At 45.3% G+C, this 16,687-nt stretch overlaps 1 protein-coding gene across 6 annotated transcripts in view; it reads right to left on the bottom strand.

Moving 5' to 3' along the window:
- Window positions 1-16,687, bottom strand: part of RPS6KC1 (ribosomal protein S6 kinase C1) — a 1,976,431-nt gene that overhangs the window by 617,783 nt on the left and 1,341,961 nt on the right. For all 6 annotated transcript variants that reach the window (XR_011268209.1, XM_069608548.1, XM_069608550.1 and 3 more), the window contains one exon: window positions 14,410-14,457. Coding sequence is in view for 5 of the 6 variants with exons in the window: in XM_069608548.1 (XP_069464649.1) it covers window positions 14,410-14,457 (48 nt within the window). In the remaining variant the exon portion in view is untranslated. The remainder of the gene's footprint in view (window positions 1-14,409; window positions 14,458-16,687) is intronic.

Genomic DNA, 16,687 nt, shown 5'->3' with positions numbered 1-16,687 from the left:
TCGCATGGGCCCAATCTAAATTTACTTACTTGGGCGTAGTGGTGTCCCGTCACACCGAACGGGTCCTGGAGGAAAATTATCAGGCATACCTTGCAAACCTTATAATAAAAATACAGGGCTGAAACAAACTTCTGATCTCACTGGCGGGTAGGATAGGGGTGCTGAAGATGGTTGTACTTCCCCAGCTCCTGTATAGATTTGCTAATATTCCGCAGTGGCCGGGAGCTGACTTTTTTCGGGCGTTGACAGGCACCCTAAACACCTTCCTCTGGCACTCTGGCGCAGTCCGCCTTAAATTTAAGACCCTTTCCGCCCCCATGGAAGCAGGTGGCTTTGGGGCACCAGACTTCCTTAAGTACTGGCTGGCGGCACAACTACAACATACTGCACACTGGTTCAATTCATCGGACCCCCCTCCCATGTCAGACTAGAAAGGCTATCAGTCAGTGACCGTGACATTCGGTCCCTCGTGATCACACCTATGCCAGGGGTATCGGACTGGATCCAGCGACATGCACATCCTTAGCCTTATCCAAATCTTGGCAAATACTGGGCATCGCCCATCCCTTCCACGGTAACCTCCCAATTTGGAATTTCCTTCCGGAGGTCCCAAGAGTCCCACTCTCTGTAGTTCGTACCTGGGCCGAGGCGGGTTATGAATTGCTGCGTGACATATTCGAGCAGGGCAATTTCATAGAATGGCCTGACCTCCCGGCCCCCCTCAGACGGAGACCGTCTGTTTGGCTCCAATATTCGTCCCTCCGTAGAGTACTCAAGCACAAGTACACGTGTTTTCCAGCGCTGAGGGGCAAAATCTCCAGACTATATACTTTGCTTCAAACCAGATCGCCCCCTACATTCCCCAAACTACGGCGCTCCTGGGAGACAGATCTCGCCCTCGAGGTGTCCGATGAGCGTTGGACCCATATGTGTTCACGTATCCAAGGTCTCTCCTTCAACTCCCGATTCAAGTTAATTCAATTTAAGGGGCTCCACAGGCATCACTACACCCCGACCAGGCTACATCGCATCTCGGGCGACTCCTCCCCTAGGTGCCCTAGGTGCGGCTATGATGATGCTGATTATATCCACATGATCTGGTCTTGTCCCCGACTCGCTCAATTCTGGACCTCAGTGTGTTCTACTATGTCGTCTATCCTTGAATCCCCCATCTCCCCATCCCCAATGAGATGCCCGTTTCATGATTAACCCGAGCTCCACCGTGACTCCAGAAAACTTGCTGGCCTCTGTATGTTACTAGCTGTGCGCACCATTCTACTTCACTGGCTTCGGCCTACCACCCCTACTCATGCACAGTGGCTCAGGGCGGTTACGTGGGCCTCCGACACAGAAGAGTCCTGGGCGATACAACAGCCTGCCCATTCCAGACCTAGAGATATCTGGCTGAAGTTCCGCTCATTTATGTCATCCACTGACTCCGACTCAGATCCTGTATCCCCAACCCCCTAGCCTAGTTCATCCCTAGATGGTCCTTGAATTATTTCCCATCTGCCTATGTTCCGACCTCCCATGTGTCCCCCCATGTTCATGTGTTGATTCTTTTTCCTTTATGTGCTTCGTTTATACGAACTATATGTAATTGTGCCGATTGCACTGTTTTGTTTCCATATGCCTCATTACGACTCACCTGTATCTGTGTTGCCGAGCTGAATAAATAAAAGTTTAAAAAAAAAAAAGATCGTCACATTCTGGGACACTTCCAAATCGGCTTTAGGGCTGGTTCAGTATTATCTCAAACATACTGTTTAAGAACATGGCATTAGACCATGATGCACCTCTGCTGTATATTGTTTATAAAGCAGCTCTTGACACTGTGAAAAGACAGGTGTTGTGGTTGAAACTAGAACAGTGGGGAGTCCCCTGTAATTTACTAAGGATTTAGAAACGGTTTCATGAGAATACTCAGATGCAGGTCATAGCTACTTTTAAAGGATTGAAACAAGTCTGTGTGGTCGTCCCCATGCTGGTAAACCTGTTCCTGGCACACTTGCCTGAACAATTGGCAAGAGTTAGAAGCTTTCTTCCCAGCAAGATGTGCATGGTCTGTCTTATGCTGATGTGGTCCTGATGGACCACACATTGGTTGGGCTCATGAGAGTGGTCTATGAATTGAAACGCTTTTCTACTGAGAATGTACTGATAATAAACTATGGTAAAACTAAGTTATGAGGGTTGGAAAGGGACACAAGATTGGTCGTTACTTTCTGTTGAAGGATGAACGTACTGAACAGGTAGCAGTTTGTAAGTATCTGGGCCTTCACATAAGCAGCGTTGTAAAATACTCAGAACTGTGCTCTGCAAAAGAAATAATGCATTAGCCCTAGCTGCTACTGCGAAAAGAATTGCTCTAAGAACCAAAGGATATAGCCTTAAAAGATTCAAGTACATCTATAAACAAAGTACAACTTTTGGGCTTCATGTGACATATATTAACAAGACAAAATGATAAAAACTTGTAGAAGGGAAAATTTGGATGCACCTCTTGGGACTACCCTACTGTGTTCTTATGGAGGTTCTAAGATTGGAGCTGGGCCTAAAATCCCTAATACGGCATTTGCACCTGTTGCGCGCCATTCTATATTTAAAAGCGCTAAAAGACCCTAAGTGCCCCTTGCTTGCTCTTTTAGGAGCTAAAAAACGAAGAAATCTTTAAACAAATCGACTGAATCCCGAACTGGAACTATAATTTCAATGTGCAATGAAGTAATTTACCTGTAAGCTTAAAGAATACGACTGGAGATGTAACCATGAACATCTTTCCAATTTAAAACCAAAAATTATTTGGGATGTCAAACGACATACTTGCTCCTACAAAAATATGTAGATCTTTCCCCCTTGCCGGCATTACTCGATTTCTCCTTTCAATGCGACTTAACCAGCTCCCTACATTAGCGGTTATGGGCCCAAGGATGGGGATATCTCCTCAGGAGAGATGGTGTAGGTTGGGCAAATCAAGGAATGTCACTGACACTAACAGACATACAATGACGAGGTGTAAGACCTTGGTATCAGTGTACATGACATCTGCACACTTTAAATCTATGTTTTTTGTAGATTGAGTCTAATGGCAAATAGCACCCATTTAAATATAGCCTTTCTCAGTATGTGGCATGATAAGGACGGATCCAGGGGTGAAGCTATCATCCAAAGCTCATTAATAAAAGAACAGTAACAAAATTGTGGGAAAAAATTGAGAATGGTCACCGCTCAGAAGAGGGGGACACAGGAGTGAAGCCATCACCCTACGTGAAACTGTGGTAAGCAATTGAGAGGGGTCAGCGCCCAGAAGAGGGGGACGCAGTGGTGAACCCATCACCCAGTGAACATTGGAAACATATTTTCATTTGTTAAACAAGACTTGGCCATCGACGGTCCTGAGAGCTGCCATTAGAACTGTTATCTCATGCTGCAGAAGCCAGATACTGTACTGTGCTCCAAGCTCCCATCTTACCCCATGCTTAAACTTGGGAAAGGGGGACCCCAAGCTAACACATCCCGACATATTATTTGAGAACACTTCTTTCTTTTCTTGAGAATTATCCCACACCCTTTTTGTTATTAGTTGTAAGGTTTGGCAATAGCTTTCTTAGTACAGGCCCTTTTTATTTGCCACAACGCCACTAGGACGGCCTTATTTTCATTTGATGGTCGAAGCTTGCTCCCTTCGAGATTTAGGTTTAGAATAAGCATTTTTCCAACCTGCATACAGCATTCATTGTTCAATAAACACCCTTGAACTGTGATCACTTGTGTTTGTCTTACTTGTTGTCACCATGGGTTTTTCAAACCCACGCACTCCAAAGGCCACATCCTGTACTGGTTAGCTTATTTGAACTGTAACATTTCAGTCCCCTCCAACCTGCCCTAGTTCTGGCCTGAATATATTATCTCATTCACTATTCCAGTGGCTAATCCCATCCCTACCATATTACTGCCCCTGCTTCCTACACTTACACAGTGCACTTGCAACATAACCTCAATCCGTATCTTGCCTTTACTGGATGAGCTCACCAGTTCATAGGCTCCTGCTAATGACCCTGCCTCCCTGGTAAATATGTAAAACCTGAACCTTACACGAGCTATTGACACCGTAGCGCCTCTCACCAAGGGTAAAGCCAAATCAAACTCACATAATAATGCCTGGTTCTCTGCTGACCTCAAAGCCCTCCACCTGAAAAAACATGAGGCAGAAACCAAAATGGAGGAACAACCCCTCGGAATCTAAAAAAGCTGGCTTCCTTTCCTTAGCAAGGGAATACGAACAGGCGCAAAAAGTTCCATCTACAATACAAGAATAAGCAATGCAAAAATCAAACTCGCAGTAGCTCTTTGCGATCATGCGTAAGCTTTAATCTCCCGCTCCCCCTCCAAATATTTGCACAAAAGACCTGCAACCTGGTGCGCCAATATCCAAAATACCTGCTAGATAAAATCACCACGCTTCAGAAGATCCTAATTTTAGAAAATACTCCTTGATTAACAACCTTCCAGACTCCTCCGTCACTGAACCTCCAGCTCCCCCAAAACCTACCTACATTTAACTTCAAATCAGTCTCGGTAACTGATGTCATCCAGATCATCAAAGGCCTCAAACCCACCTGCTGCCAAAGCGATGTCTGCCCAACTGCTGTCATCAAGGACTCCGCCAAAGTATTTGCATCCTTCATCGCCACGCTCATCAATACCTCATTTACCACTGGCTCAGTGCCTGCCAACCTAAAGGATGCATGGGTCCTTCCACTGTTGAAAAAACCCACCCTAGACCCGCCCATCCAAACGAAATACTACTCAATCACCACTGTCCCTTTCCCTCCTCAAAATCCTGGATTGTGCTGCATACTTACAGATCCAGGTACACCTTGAATCTAACAACCACCTTCGTCTGCGACAATTAGGCTTCCGACCAGGCAATAACACAGAAACTGCATAGATGGATTTAAAAAAAGCAACTTGACGAATTCAAAGACTCCGGTAACGCAGCCCTCCTCCTACTGCTTGACTCATCAGCGGCCTTTGACCTTGTGGACCACCAAATTCTGTGTCTATCCCCAGCAGCCCATTTCTCTGTCAAAGCCATCATCTGGATTTCCTCCTTTCTGACTGACAGGTGCATATGAGTCTTCTGTGCCAATGCCCCTGCCCCCCCATTTTCCTGCGGCGTCCCCCAAGGAAAAGGCGCTTTGCCAAGCAGAGAGTTGGGGGCAGGTCTATCTCCTCAGCTGGGGACTCCCTTTGGACAGCCTCTCTGCCTCTCTCAAATTTGAGCAGTACCACCTCTGGTTCTGGAAGCAACTCAAGACCTTCCTTTTTGTTTCCACTTTCTTTCTTCCTCTCCCCTGCAGATGCACCTGACTGCTCCATACTGGTCACCCTCTGAACTCTGGCCCAGGCTCCTGCATATCCAGTTGCCCTCACACTGCCTCTGGACTCCCCCGCACTTAAGAGTCTGTGTATCTGCAACCCTACAGTCCCTTCTCTCTGCACTTATGAGCCAACCGCTGGCAGCACTTGTGAGTTAACTGCACTTCCCTCTTCCGCTCCCCCCTGGCACTTCTCCCCTTCCCTCTTCCCCACACTTGCACGATCTGAATGGCAAAAGGCCTTGCAAGATCGTTATTTTGTCCTCCCTTGTTTCCCACTTGTTATCTTGTCGCACCTAGAAACACTTGAGTACCGGCACGTTAAAATGCCACATCAAATCATACCCTTTACAATATTTTTACCAAACCCTTACTCAACCGCTTGGATGATTTAGGCGTCTCCTACACAAACTATGTGGATGATCCACAGATCCTCCTACCCTCACTCGATATGCCACTGATTACAACACCCTTCATTCCCTCTGTAAATCCATACAAGCCTGGATGGCCTCCCACCCCCTTTGCCTCAATGATTCGCACCACCTAGAAACACTTGTGTACAGGCGTGTTATAAATGCCATATCATATTATTATTTTTTTTAATTACTTGTGTATAGTCAACAAAAAGAAAATGGACTTTTACAAGGTCGGGCAAATGCTGCCAGGCTAGATGGAATGTCAGGTTCCTTGTTCCGTGCTTCTTAAAAAACAAAGACTGAGCAAGTTGGTGGTCAGACGGTCGCCGGAAGGACGAAGTACTGACGCTTTTCCGAGATGTATGTATAAGGCAGACGAGGACGCGTCTCTAGTCGCTTGACATTGTATGGAATTCATCTTTTTAAAAGCTACTTCAAGTAGCTTGGCTGTTGCAAATGACCATTTCAACTTTTCCCCAGCGATCAGACGGAACCACCACGTTTCTTCTTCAGCCATCTTTGAGTCAGCCCATAGTGGAGCAAGAAACACTGTTCGTTCCTGACTCAGGCTAGAGCAATTAAGAACCAGATGTCGCACGGTTTCCTGTTTGTCGTGCTTCTCGCACAGTCCACAGGTCGTAATGTTTGTCAGCATTCTTTTTGCTAGAATCTCCAGAGTATGCAAGAGATTTAGGCGAGCTCTTAAAGTTTTTTGCAGTTTTTTTGTCTGGGAATTTCAAACAGTAGGCCAAGGGGAATTTTAGTTTGTTAAAGGTCGGGGGGAGGTGTCTGAGCAGTTTGTTGGCAGCAGCTTTATCTCCTGTTTTGATCCAATCTTGACATTTCATCTTAAAAATGACTCTGCGGATTACCCATAAGGTCGTCTAAGGTACACGCCAAGTCGGTCAATTTAGATTTTTGAACTTCGACACACTTGTTTAGTGTTTTACATTTGTTCCTTTTGATTTCCTCGTCAATAAGCCTGTATATGGGCAGGTAGTCTTGAATCAAGGTTTTCCTGTAGAGTTGGATTGCGCGGACTTCAACAGTTGCCTCTAGTGACAGTAATCCCAGTTCTCTTCTGAGAGCTGCTATTGAGACTGAATTTGGGAGGACAAGCACTGTCTTCCACAAGTATCCTAATTTGGACCAAATCGAAGCCGGCATGGTGAATGTAGCATCCATTCCATACGTCAGGGATGGTACAACTTATCCCTTGTAAAAGTTGATTGCTGGTAATAAGGAAAACTTTCCGTATTTCCTGTCAATGATTCTCATTTGGGAGGCCAGATTTTTTGTTTTTTCCCACAGGTTTTGCTGCATTTTTTGTTCATTCGAAGAAACATTGATTGTAACTCCAAGGTATTTAAAGTTTGGGTCCACTTTGATTTTGACTTTGTTTAAAAACCAGTTTGCGTTGACTTTGCATTTCTGGTTGTGTTTGCTGAAGATCATAATTTTTGTCTTGGTGTTGTTTATCACAAGATTGTTAGTTGTCATGTATTTTGCCAAATTATCTAACTGCCGTTGGGGGCCTGTAGGTGTCTGATCAAGTAAGATCATATCCGCGTAGAGGATCCGGGAAACCGGGGTGTTGCCTATTTTTGGTGGAAAAGCTCAAGTGGATATTTCTGAGTCTTTATAGTCTCCGAGAAAAGCCACAAACACGGCAGGTGCCAAAGGACATCCCTGCTTGACCCCTCGTTCAGATGATATTTCTTTTGAAAGAAGACCTTGTCGGTTTAGATGGACACGTAGTGATGTTTGCGTGTGTAGATCTATTATGGGATCCAACACTTCCTCTGGGCAGTTCCAGTGTTTTAATTTGTCCATTAAAATCACTCTGTCTACTTTATCAAACGCCTGTGATAAGTCGACAAAGGCCAAGAATACAGTTGGAGCCCCTTGTTCGATCTTTGACTCGATTATGTTTAGCAGGAGGATGTTCACTCCGGTGCTCCCACTTTTTTGGAATCCCATCTGGAAGGGGTCTGCGCATGGCGCTGTTTTGGGCCATTTTTGCAAGCGGTCCAACAGAAGGGTAGCGAAGAGTTTTCCAATGATATCCAGAAGAGCTATAAGGCGATAATTCACCAGATCCTCTCTGTTTCCCCTCTTGAAAATCGGCACCACGATCGCTTTTGTCCAAGAAGCAGGAATATGTCTGGTTTTTCTGCACTGTTTAAAGAGGAAGCTGATGAAGTCTGTCCATTCCTTAGTGTGAGTCTTTAAATCGATATTGGTTAGCCCATCTGGGCCAGGGGCTCTAGACGTTAAGCTTTTTGATTGCTTCGGTTATGTCTTCTTTTGTGGAGAAGTCGATCCAGGGTGAGTCTGAGGTTCTGGGGACTATAGCCCCACCATTCTGTGGAGCAGCAAAGATTTCTGAAAAAAAACCTGCCCCATACTGTTTCTGAAACTGAGTTGGCAAGTTGGGAGTCAAAGTTGGCATTCATTTTGTTAATTAAGGCCCAGAAGTCGCAAGATCTTTTGGTGCTCAAAGTTCTTAACATCGCTTCTGCGTCAATCTGGTAGAGGTTGGCTTTGTAGGTCTTTAGCCATGCTTTAAAAAATGTTATTTCATTTATCCAAGTTGCCCAAGTAGATTTGGTGTTCTTTGTACTGGCGATTCTCTTCAATTTTCTTAATGCTCTTTTTTTCCACCACTGTTTTATTAAATATATGGTTGGTATTTGTCATGGGTTTATTTCCTCTTTTGGGTTTCACCCAGTATTCAATAAGTAGTGGGAGATAGTTTGGTCTTTTTCTTACTGTACTGATTTCTGAACTTAACCAATATATTGATTTGTGAGGTCTTTAATATTGGCGGCTGTTAATCGTAGCCTTGTTTGTTGATTGTTGACCTCAACTGAAGAAGGAAAGTATTTGTTTTGTTGGCAGGTCGATGCCCATGTAATTGACAGCATATTGTGATCACTAGCATCTGTTTTTATGACGTTGAAAGATTCGATGTAGGGAAGCAAGGCACTGGATACAAAAATGTAATCCAGGGTAGCCTTAGAGTTGCCCCTTTCCCATGTAGGTATCTGCATCTGCCAATCTTTGACCCACGCGGCATTATGTAAATTCTGCGAAGTCATTAGGTTTAGCCATGCCAGAACCCGCTCTTCTGACAGCATAGTGGTGGAAATTGTGATGTCTTGAGCTGTCGGGTTTGCACACTTCGCGTTCATATTTCCACAAATAATTATACATGTAGTGTTCCAATCGATGGTAATGGTGTCGATGATATCCGCCACGGAGCTACAGAACTCGGTTGCAGTTGTTTTTTGAGGATTCCAGTAGACTGTCACAATAGCCAAATTGGTCGTTATCCATGGGGTGTGAGAGGTGCTTCCAATGGGTGAGGGCTGCTAGCATGCCATATGTTTCTGCTATCTTTTCGACAATCTCTATATCTGATCCCAACCGGACCGCAAGGAGAAGGCCAGCTGACGGTCGGCCTGATAGGCCTTTAACTGCTGGGCAGGTCTCAATTGCAAAGCCGTCAATAGACGGTTTCTCCAGCAGCCACGTCTCTTGTCAGCACAAGATATCGAATTTGCCTAAGTCTTGGCTGTCGGGGTTAGTTAAGTGTCTGTGTCCTCTTGTGTTCCAGGAAGCCATGATCAGTGACTTTTTGTAGTGATGTCCAGTCCCTGGATTTAATAATTGCTATTTCTTGGAGCTGGGAATTAAGGCAGCTTTTAACCATTTCCATGGCCCGCTCGGAAGGGTTACTTTGCTTCGATGCGCAGAAGTGCCTGTTGATGCTACAGTGGTTCCTTCTCGTCTGGCCTCTCTTTGACTGTAGTTTCTGTTCCTATGAGAGTCACTTTCTCTGTGGCTCTGTATACGTTGTCGGCCATATAGCCTGTCATACCTGGGATAGTGTGATCTAGCTTGTGCCTGTTCCTTGGCTTCTTCAGTGTTTTGGGAAGACTCACTTTATACAGGATATTTGAAGGATCTTTGATTGCTGTTTTCCCCAGAAGGTCGCTTCGGCTCTCTCCTCTGGGAATTATGATAGTCTTCAGTTTTGGAGAAGTATTTCTTTCTGTTCGTTTTTGTTATGTTGTTATTTTTCTAGATGGAGTGTCCGGGACTTTGATTTCTGAGAGCGCGAAAACAGTTAGCTTTAGCTCTTTACCTGCTTCCTGTGTAACCTCTTGAATTGCTACTGCTTTGATGTGGAGGTAAGCTTTGGCCTTGTTATCTTTATGATGAGGCTCAATTAGCGTGAAATCATCAGTTTTCAGTTTTTGGAAGATAACTATGTTCTTCAGTATTCTCAAAACCGTTTTGCGGTTTGGCACCATGTATTTGTCGTTTGCAGGTGTTTGCTCTATTTTAAAAACCTGGGTCTTATGTAAGTTCGGGTCGTCAGAACGGGTTTTTTCTGAGTGCACTTGATGCTTTTGAGTTTGTTTAGGCGACTGGGAGTTCCCGACTTGGGTCACTTATGGGTCGTTCTGGGAATCTGTAGTTTTTCCTTCTGTTTTTGATGGGCGGGCGGGCGGGCGGCCATAAATTCTTTGTGTTCGCTCTCGGTTTTGCGTTGAGTGTGTTTATTCTTTGGCAAGATTTCAACCAGTAAAAGTTTGAAGACCTCTGAATGTCCCTTGATCCGTGTCGGCCGTCTTTTGAAATGCTGTTTAGGCCTGTCTGGTCCAGAGGTTCGATCCCATTTGGCTCTGGCTCCAGATGCTGAGTTAAGTTCATTAGGGGGCTTGAGTCCAGGAAGTCTGCCGGGGTTCTTGGAGATTTAGTGAGATCGACAGTTGTAGACATTTTGCAGCCCGTCGTTTGGTCCCCTGACATTGGAGGCCCGAGTGGCCAATCAAACTTTTGACTACCGATTGGGCTGTGGATAGAGATTGTTTCAAGTTTTCTCTTTGATCTGTCTCTGATACTTTTAAAACTATTTTCTGTTGCACTGAGGAATCTATACAGGCGTTTGTCTGCGATGTTATTAAGTTGGTCTTGGCTTGGTAGGATTTTTCTCTTGTCAGATTCGTTGGATTGTTTGTTGGAAATTGGTGCAACTCCCTCATTTAGACTGACTTGAGCCGCCTGTGTAGTTTTTGTCAGGCCTGCTCGATCTAATGGCCCGTTTTGTGAGCTTTCCTTCATTTTGGCTTCAAGGGATGCTAGCTTAGATTCCCAGTTTGCTTGTAGAGTGTCATATTTCAGATCGACTCCCGTTATGTATCCTTACAAGAATCTTAGTTTTGATTGAATTGATGTTAATAATGATGTGTTGTCTTTGCTGGATTTACTAATGTTTTCATAGAGCTTACAGAAGGGTGCCATGGCAATTGTTATGGCAGACATTATTGTTGCCAAGTCCCGTCTGTTATTTGGCAAGTCTTTTTGTAATTCAGCGGGAAGTTCACTCAATCTTCTACTTTTGAGCGGAGTTGCCGAAAGCTCTGCATGTTGGTGTGTTAGAGTTGTATGACTAGTTTTGTCAGCTACCGTGCTGTCATCTCCCACTGGGATTAACCTTGGCAAGGATGTCCATGGGCCAGCCTTTTCCTGTCTTGATGGTATCAAGTCGTTAGCGATTTCCGACGGGATGTTGCGGAGGTCGGCTCTGGGGAGGTATATTTTGGCCCATGGTTGCTTGCTCATCTCTCTTCCCAGTGGATGTTCTTTTTGAGGAAGTAGCCCAGTTAGATCAATAGGGTCTTTTTCTGGGTTGGGGACCTCCGTCGAGGGGTTCAGTGTCTGACACTATTTGTGCTGGGCTTGGGTGAGTCACAGTATCCAGAGCATGTTTTTTCTACTCGCCCCTCGCTAATTTGCATTCTTGTTTCACCCTCTTGCAAGACAGGAGCCATTTGCATATCCTTGAACTTGTCAGGGACGAAGGTTGTTTTCCTAGGTTTTGGCATGGGCTGGGTGTCTTCTAATGCCTCTAGGATTTCAGCATCCAATGGTTCAATTTCTGTGGGCAGCTTCCGTTTGCCTTGTTTTTTTTAAAAAGTTGATCAAGGCGCTAAATAGTAGAGGGGTTGGTAGCATGATCTTCCGAGAATTTATTTTTTTAGTTGCTTTCCCTGCGTCAGTTTTCTCTTTGTTTCCGTTATTTTTTGTGCCTTTATTTTCTGTATGTTCTTGAATTAAGCCCCCTTGTACTTTACCCCTTTCTCTTTTTTTATAAGGTATTCTTTTCATTTTTTGAGGTTGTGATTTCTTAGTTGACAGCAGTTCGTGGGGGTGGGGTTGCAGCTGCTCCCGCAGTAGGTCATTTAGAGATGCCTCAGGTGGCTTTCGCTCCCCCGGGTTGGAGTCAAGAGCAGAACCCTGATGTGAGTCCACATAGGGGTCTTTTGTAGCGGGGATTTGGCTAGTTGAGTTCTTCTTGTAAGCGATGAGGGCCTGATCCTCATCGCTGAGGGAAATACCAATTGTGTCACTTTGGTCTTGATCTTGCTCAGCACTCGCATGTATCAAAGCTATAGTGTTTGCTGCACTTATTTTTATACTCAAAACCTCCTTCACGGCTTGAAAGTGTTGCGCTTGTCGGACATCCAAATCCACTGTATGGCAGAGGAGTAGTGGAGAGTTGAGGTTTCTCGCCGCCATTGCATGCACGGCGGCTCCTCTGTACCACAAAGGGCCTCTGAGGCAGGCATGCGGTACTCCTCCCTGCTGCCCCGCTCCAACAGCTCCAGGTCCCAAACGATCGGTCCTCCGACCAGCTTGTATATAGGACCACTCGCCGAAGCAGTAGGTGGTAGCCGGTGGGCAGGGACGGCCGTAGGATCTGACTCCAGCAGCCTCTTGCGGGTCGCCCAGGAGACTGAGATGTAGGCTGCCTTCCCAAAGGCAGCAGAGCATCAGATCTTGCTTTGGTGAAGGCTGCGACGGACGGGGGGGGGCTGAACTGCATGGTTAAGTCCCGTTTTTCTGTTGATGTGTTCATTTTATTCCGCAGATTGCCCGTGGGCTTGAAAGGCTTAGTCGGGTAGACGATCCCCCAGTGCCCTGATGGAAATTTGTCCTGTAACGCCGCCGTTGTGATGCTGGATGGCGGGGGGATGGCTCTTCTGCTTAGAGTGCAGTGAAGTTTTCTTCCCGTGGCTCCGAAGGCAACGTTGCCCCAGGTCCTCATCTAGAGGCGGCGGATTTTTCAAAAACGTAGACTGCTGCTGCATTATTTGGGTGGGTTGTAAAGTTTGTGGAATTTGTTCCACTGAATGGTCCAAGAAGCCAATCCTCAGTCCTGACATCTACGACTGCAGAGGACTGCTCTAACTCTGCTCCCACTCCGCGTTCCGCACTGCGGATGTCAGCCGGTGTATGTGGATTCTCCTCCCACGACAATGGGCACTGTGGACAGACTGCTGACTGGTGACTGCAGGACTGCTCATATCATATATCATATCAATGATGATAAAAACTGAAATTCTTTTGGTCGGCTCGTAAATCTCACTCGGCAAACTTGACCAAACCTACAACTCCTTCGCCATCAATGACATCACCATCCCAGCATCCGGTGATGTCAAGACTCTGCGCGTGCACCTAGATGCCACCTTGTCTCTATCCAGGCAGGTCAACGACATTGCGTCCTCTGCTGCATACACCAACAAGCTAATCAATGCCTGCAGACCCTTTTTGTCCACAGACCGCTGCTTTACCATTTCCCGGGCACTCATTGGCTCCTAACCAGATTATTGTAATGCCTTAGTTGCAGGCACTTCCACTAGTAACATCAACAAACTGCAGGTCATTCAGAACAATGCCCTCAGGGCTGCACTAAACATTCTGCAGCGTGAGCATATTTCAGCCAGAAGAAGTGCGCACTTGCTACCAATCCATGAGCGTATTATCTTCAAAACACAAGCCATCACCCACAAACGCCTTTCAAATACTGCGCCCAGATACTGCTCTCAAAAACTCAAATAGGCTCAATCGACAAGACCCACCCACCCACGATTCCCATACTCACTGACTCAAACTCCAGATTCAGGTTGAAGAGATCTGTGGGGAGTAAGCTTTCCGGTCAATGCCTCCAAGAACTGGTACGCTTTACCCCAGGCACTAAAAGCAGAAAAATTGTACTGGGCCTTCATGAAACACTTTAAGACCTTGCTTTTTGTCCTGGGACTTGGCCCTTGTTTGAGCCACTTACGGACTTCCTGGATCTAAACAGAAACACTGTTTACATGTTGTAACCAGTGCCTTGATGCCTCTGGATTTAGAGCGCCTTATAAATGCAAAAACAAAAAAAATCCCCTCTGTGTAAATCCCATTCTATGGTCCCATTTTGTTACTTTTAAGCACCCCACAATATTACTAATTTTCCCCCTCCCACACACTTTTGCCCTCATTTTCCCTTCTTACTCAACATACTATGGTCTGGTTACCCCTGGTGCCATTGCACAACTAGAGCAGTGATTGGGATAGTGTAAAATCTTCAGGATATAGCACAGATGCTTCGTCGATCCATGTTGTACCCCACACATCTCACCCCAGACCACTAGGACCTGTGAATTGTTTGAGTATTTGGCCCTTAAAATAGACACAAGCAGCGAGGGTTACCAACCTCTGCACTGCGAAACATATCTATCATGGACCTTTAAAATGTAAGGTATTAAACTTACTTTCAGTATAAAAGTCTCCTGGGTCCGTGTATCCAGTACAAGTAAAACCTGAAAGAAAAGAGTACTTTATTTAGACAGAGAACGCATTTAAAGTTAACATTTTCCGCGTGTAGTCCACTTATGCAATTAAAGTAAGGAACTCGTAAAACATCAGTAAACACGTATTTCATACTCCAAATATCGCATTGAGAATTAAAACAGGCATGATAAAAAATGATTTAAAATCTGCAGCTGAACAGAAAACTTCATTGTTGCCTTCGCAAGGTCAGCCTAGGCGCAGCTGCCAATTCGCCCAGAAGGTTCGCTTTCACTGAGCAAGGCTTCCAGCCTCAAACATTCAGGACTGTTTATTTTGCTACAATTATTTGGAAGACAGGTTTATGGGGATCCCAGTCCTTAAAGCCCTATTCCCCTCCACCAAAAGCTCCAGAGTTGCTGCTGTAAGATGTTCGGAAATACGCGTTGGCATTTCTGTGCGGCTAAAAGTGGCAGGTGCTGTACGGGTCCCCAAAGAGGACACAGGGTCAAAGCAAACGAGACACAACCCCCGGCTACAATAAATAAGTGGGCTGTCAATTTATGGATGCTTAAAGCCTCCATTCTCTCTGCTCGTTTACAAAGTGCCCACTGTCGCCTGAGCAACTGCCGCATCACAAGGGACTAATGTTACCCCTTGGCGACAAAGCACCTTCCACAGATGCGCATACATCAATACTGTCTGTCACAAACTGTTTGGAACAGCTTGTAAAGACTAGTTTACAATGCATGCATTACTTGGTCCACAAATCTGGCTGTTACAACTAACTGCTTTGCGCTTAATTTGTCCTAATTTAGGGTTTATATTGTTTCTAGTTTTAGCAAAAGGACGAGTACTTTATAGAACAATTCGAGAGTCTCCACAAGTGTCCAATCTATTGAGCTATAATAAACTGATTGCTTTTGAGAAATGGCATTTTCAGGTTGTAGTGTTGGGGAAAGGAATGGTGTTTACAAATGTTACTTTAGTCTAATTCCACCACCTCTTTAATATAATAGTAATACTTCCTTTTGTACAGCGCTTTATGACAGATTCTTCTCACCTCTAAGCCCTGTAATAAATAGGTGTTATTACACAATGTAATGGTACTTAATATATCGACTTTAGAAGGACAGGAATCTAGGTAGGGCATTTCACTCGCTGCACCATCTTGCAGCATGGGCTACACAATGACGTCCAATTGGCACTTGCAGAGAGAGCACTGTTAAATCAAAGTGTGGGCAGTGCAGCATTAAGAGATTAGGAGTATTTTAGCTGTAAACCTCTAGCCCAGTTTTTCCACTGGTCCCCTTCCACTAACCAGTCACTCAAAGCTGTATCCACTGCGAGCGGAGGCCCACTTGCTCCTAAGATTAGGGTCTTAACGCACATTTCAGCCACGTCCCTTTGCTGCACACAAAATCCCCAGAGGTCCAATTCATCCTGCCCTGCGATTCTCCCCAGCCTTAATGGCCCTTAAAGAGACCACCAGTGAGCTTGAAGCACCCCGAGCTACCGTCATAATATGAAGGGTGAGGTTTCCTCAGGTGAAAGGGTTGTGGATTCAGTGACGAAGACTCGATCAGGAGTTTCTTAATGGGTCCTAGGTGGCTGGGTTCTTGTTCTCAATCTGCAGGCTGTCTGTAGAAGCAAACTATCATGCTTTGGGGCGACTGGTGCCCTATCACACTTCTTGATGACTTTTTATGAATAACAATTCCGACAGTCCACGCAGCATGTGGTAAGATTAACAGCCGGCCATGGAGATAGTTGGTCTACCCTGCTGTTTTTTTTGTTTTTTTTATGTAGCAATCTTTGCCAGGATAGTCGATTACATTAAACTTCGCCAAAGGTTTTGGGGGCATACATCCAATAAACATTGCTTCAGTTTTAAGTCAATTTAAATGATTTTGTTACAGTGGTCTGGCTGTCTGTGTTTACGTCATTTTTGTGGTGGAAGCATACAAGAGAACATTGAAGAAAATCATAGCAGAGTGAACAAATACATTTGTGTAACGAAGCTCGCAAACGAAATAGCATCAATTCAAGGCTCTACCTTGCAGGATAGAGGTGTGATTAAAGGATCAGAAAAGATGTTTGAGCGTTTTTCTTACCGCTAAATGGTTGGCACCGACACAGATGGCAACACGGAACGTGCCCAGCCAGGTCATAAGACTGTAAAGCATCTGCCTCCTTTCAAAATGCGTTAAATTGCCACGATCCGGAGACGGTGTTTTTTACAGGACACGGAGTCTGCAATGC

This window comes from Ambystoma mexicanum, chromosome 4q (assembly GCF_040938575.1).
Source record: "Ambystoma mexicanum isolate Mex_15411 chromosome 4q, UKY_AmexF1_1, whole genome shotgun sequence".
Taxonomy (NCBI): domain Eukaryota; kingdom Metazoa; phylum Chordata; class Amphibia; order Caudata; family Ambystomatidae; genus Ambystoma; species Ambystoma mexicanum.
This window is presented reverse-complemented; position numbering and strand designations above follow the sequence as displayed.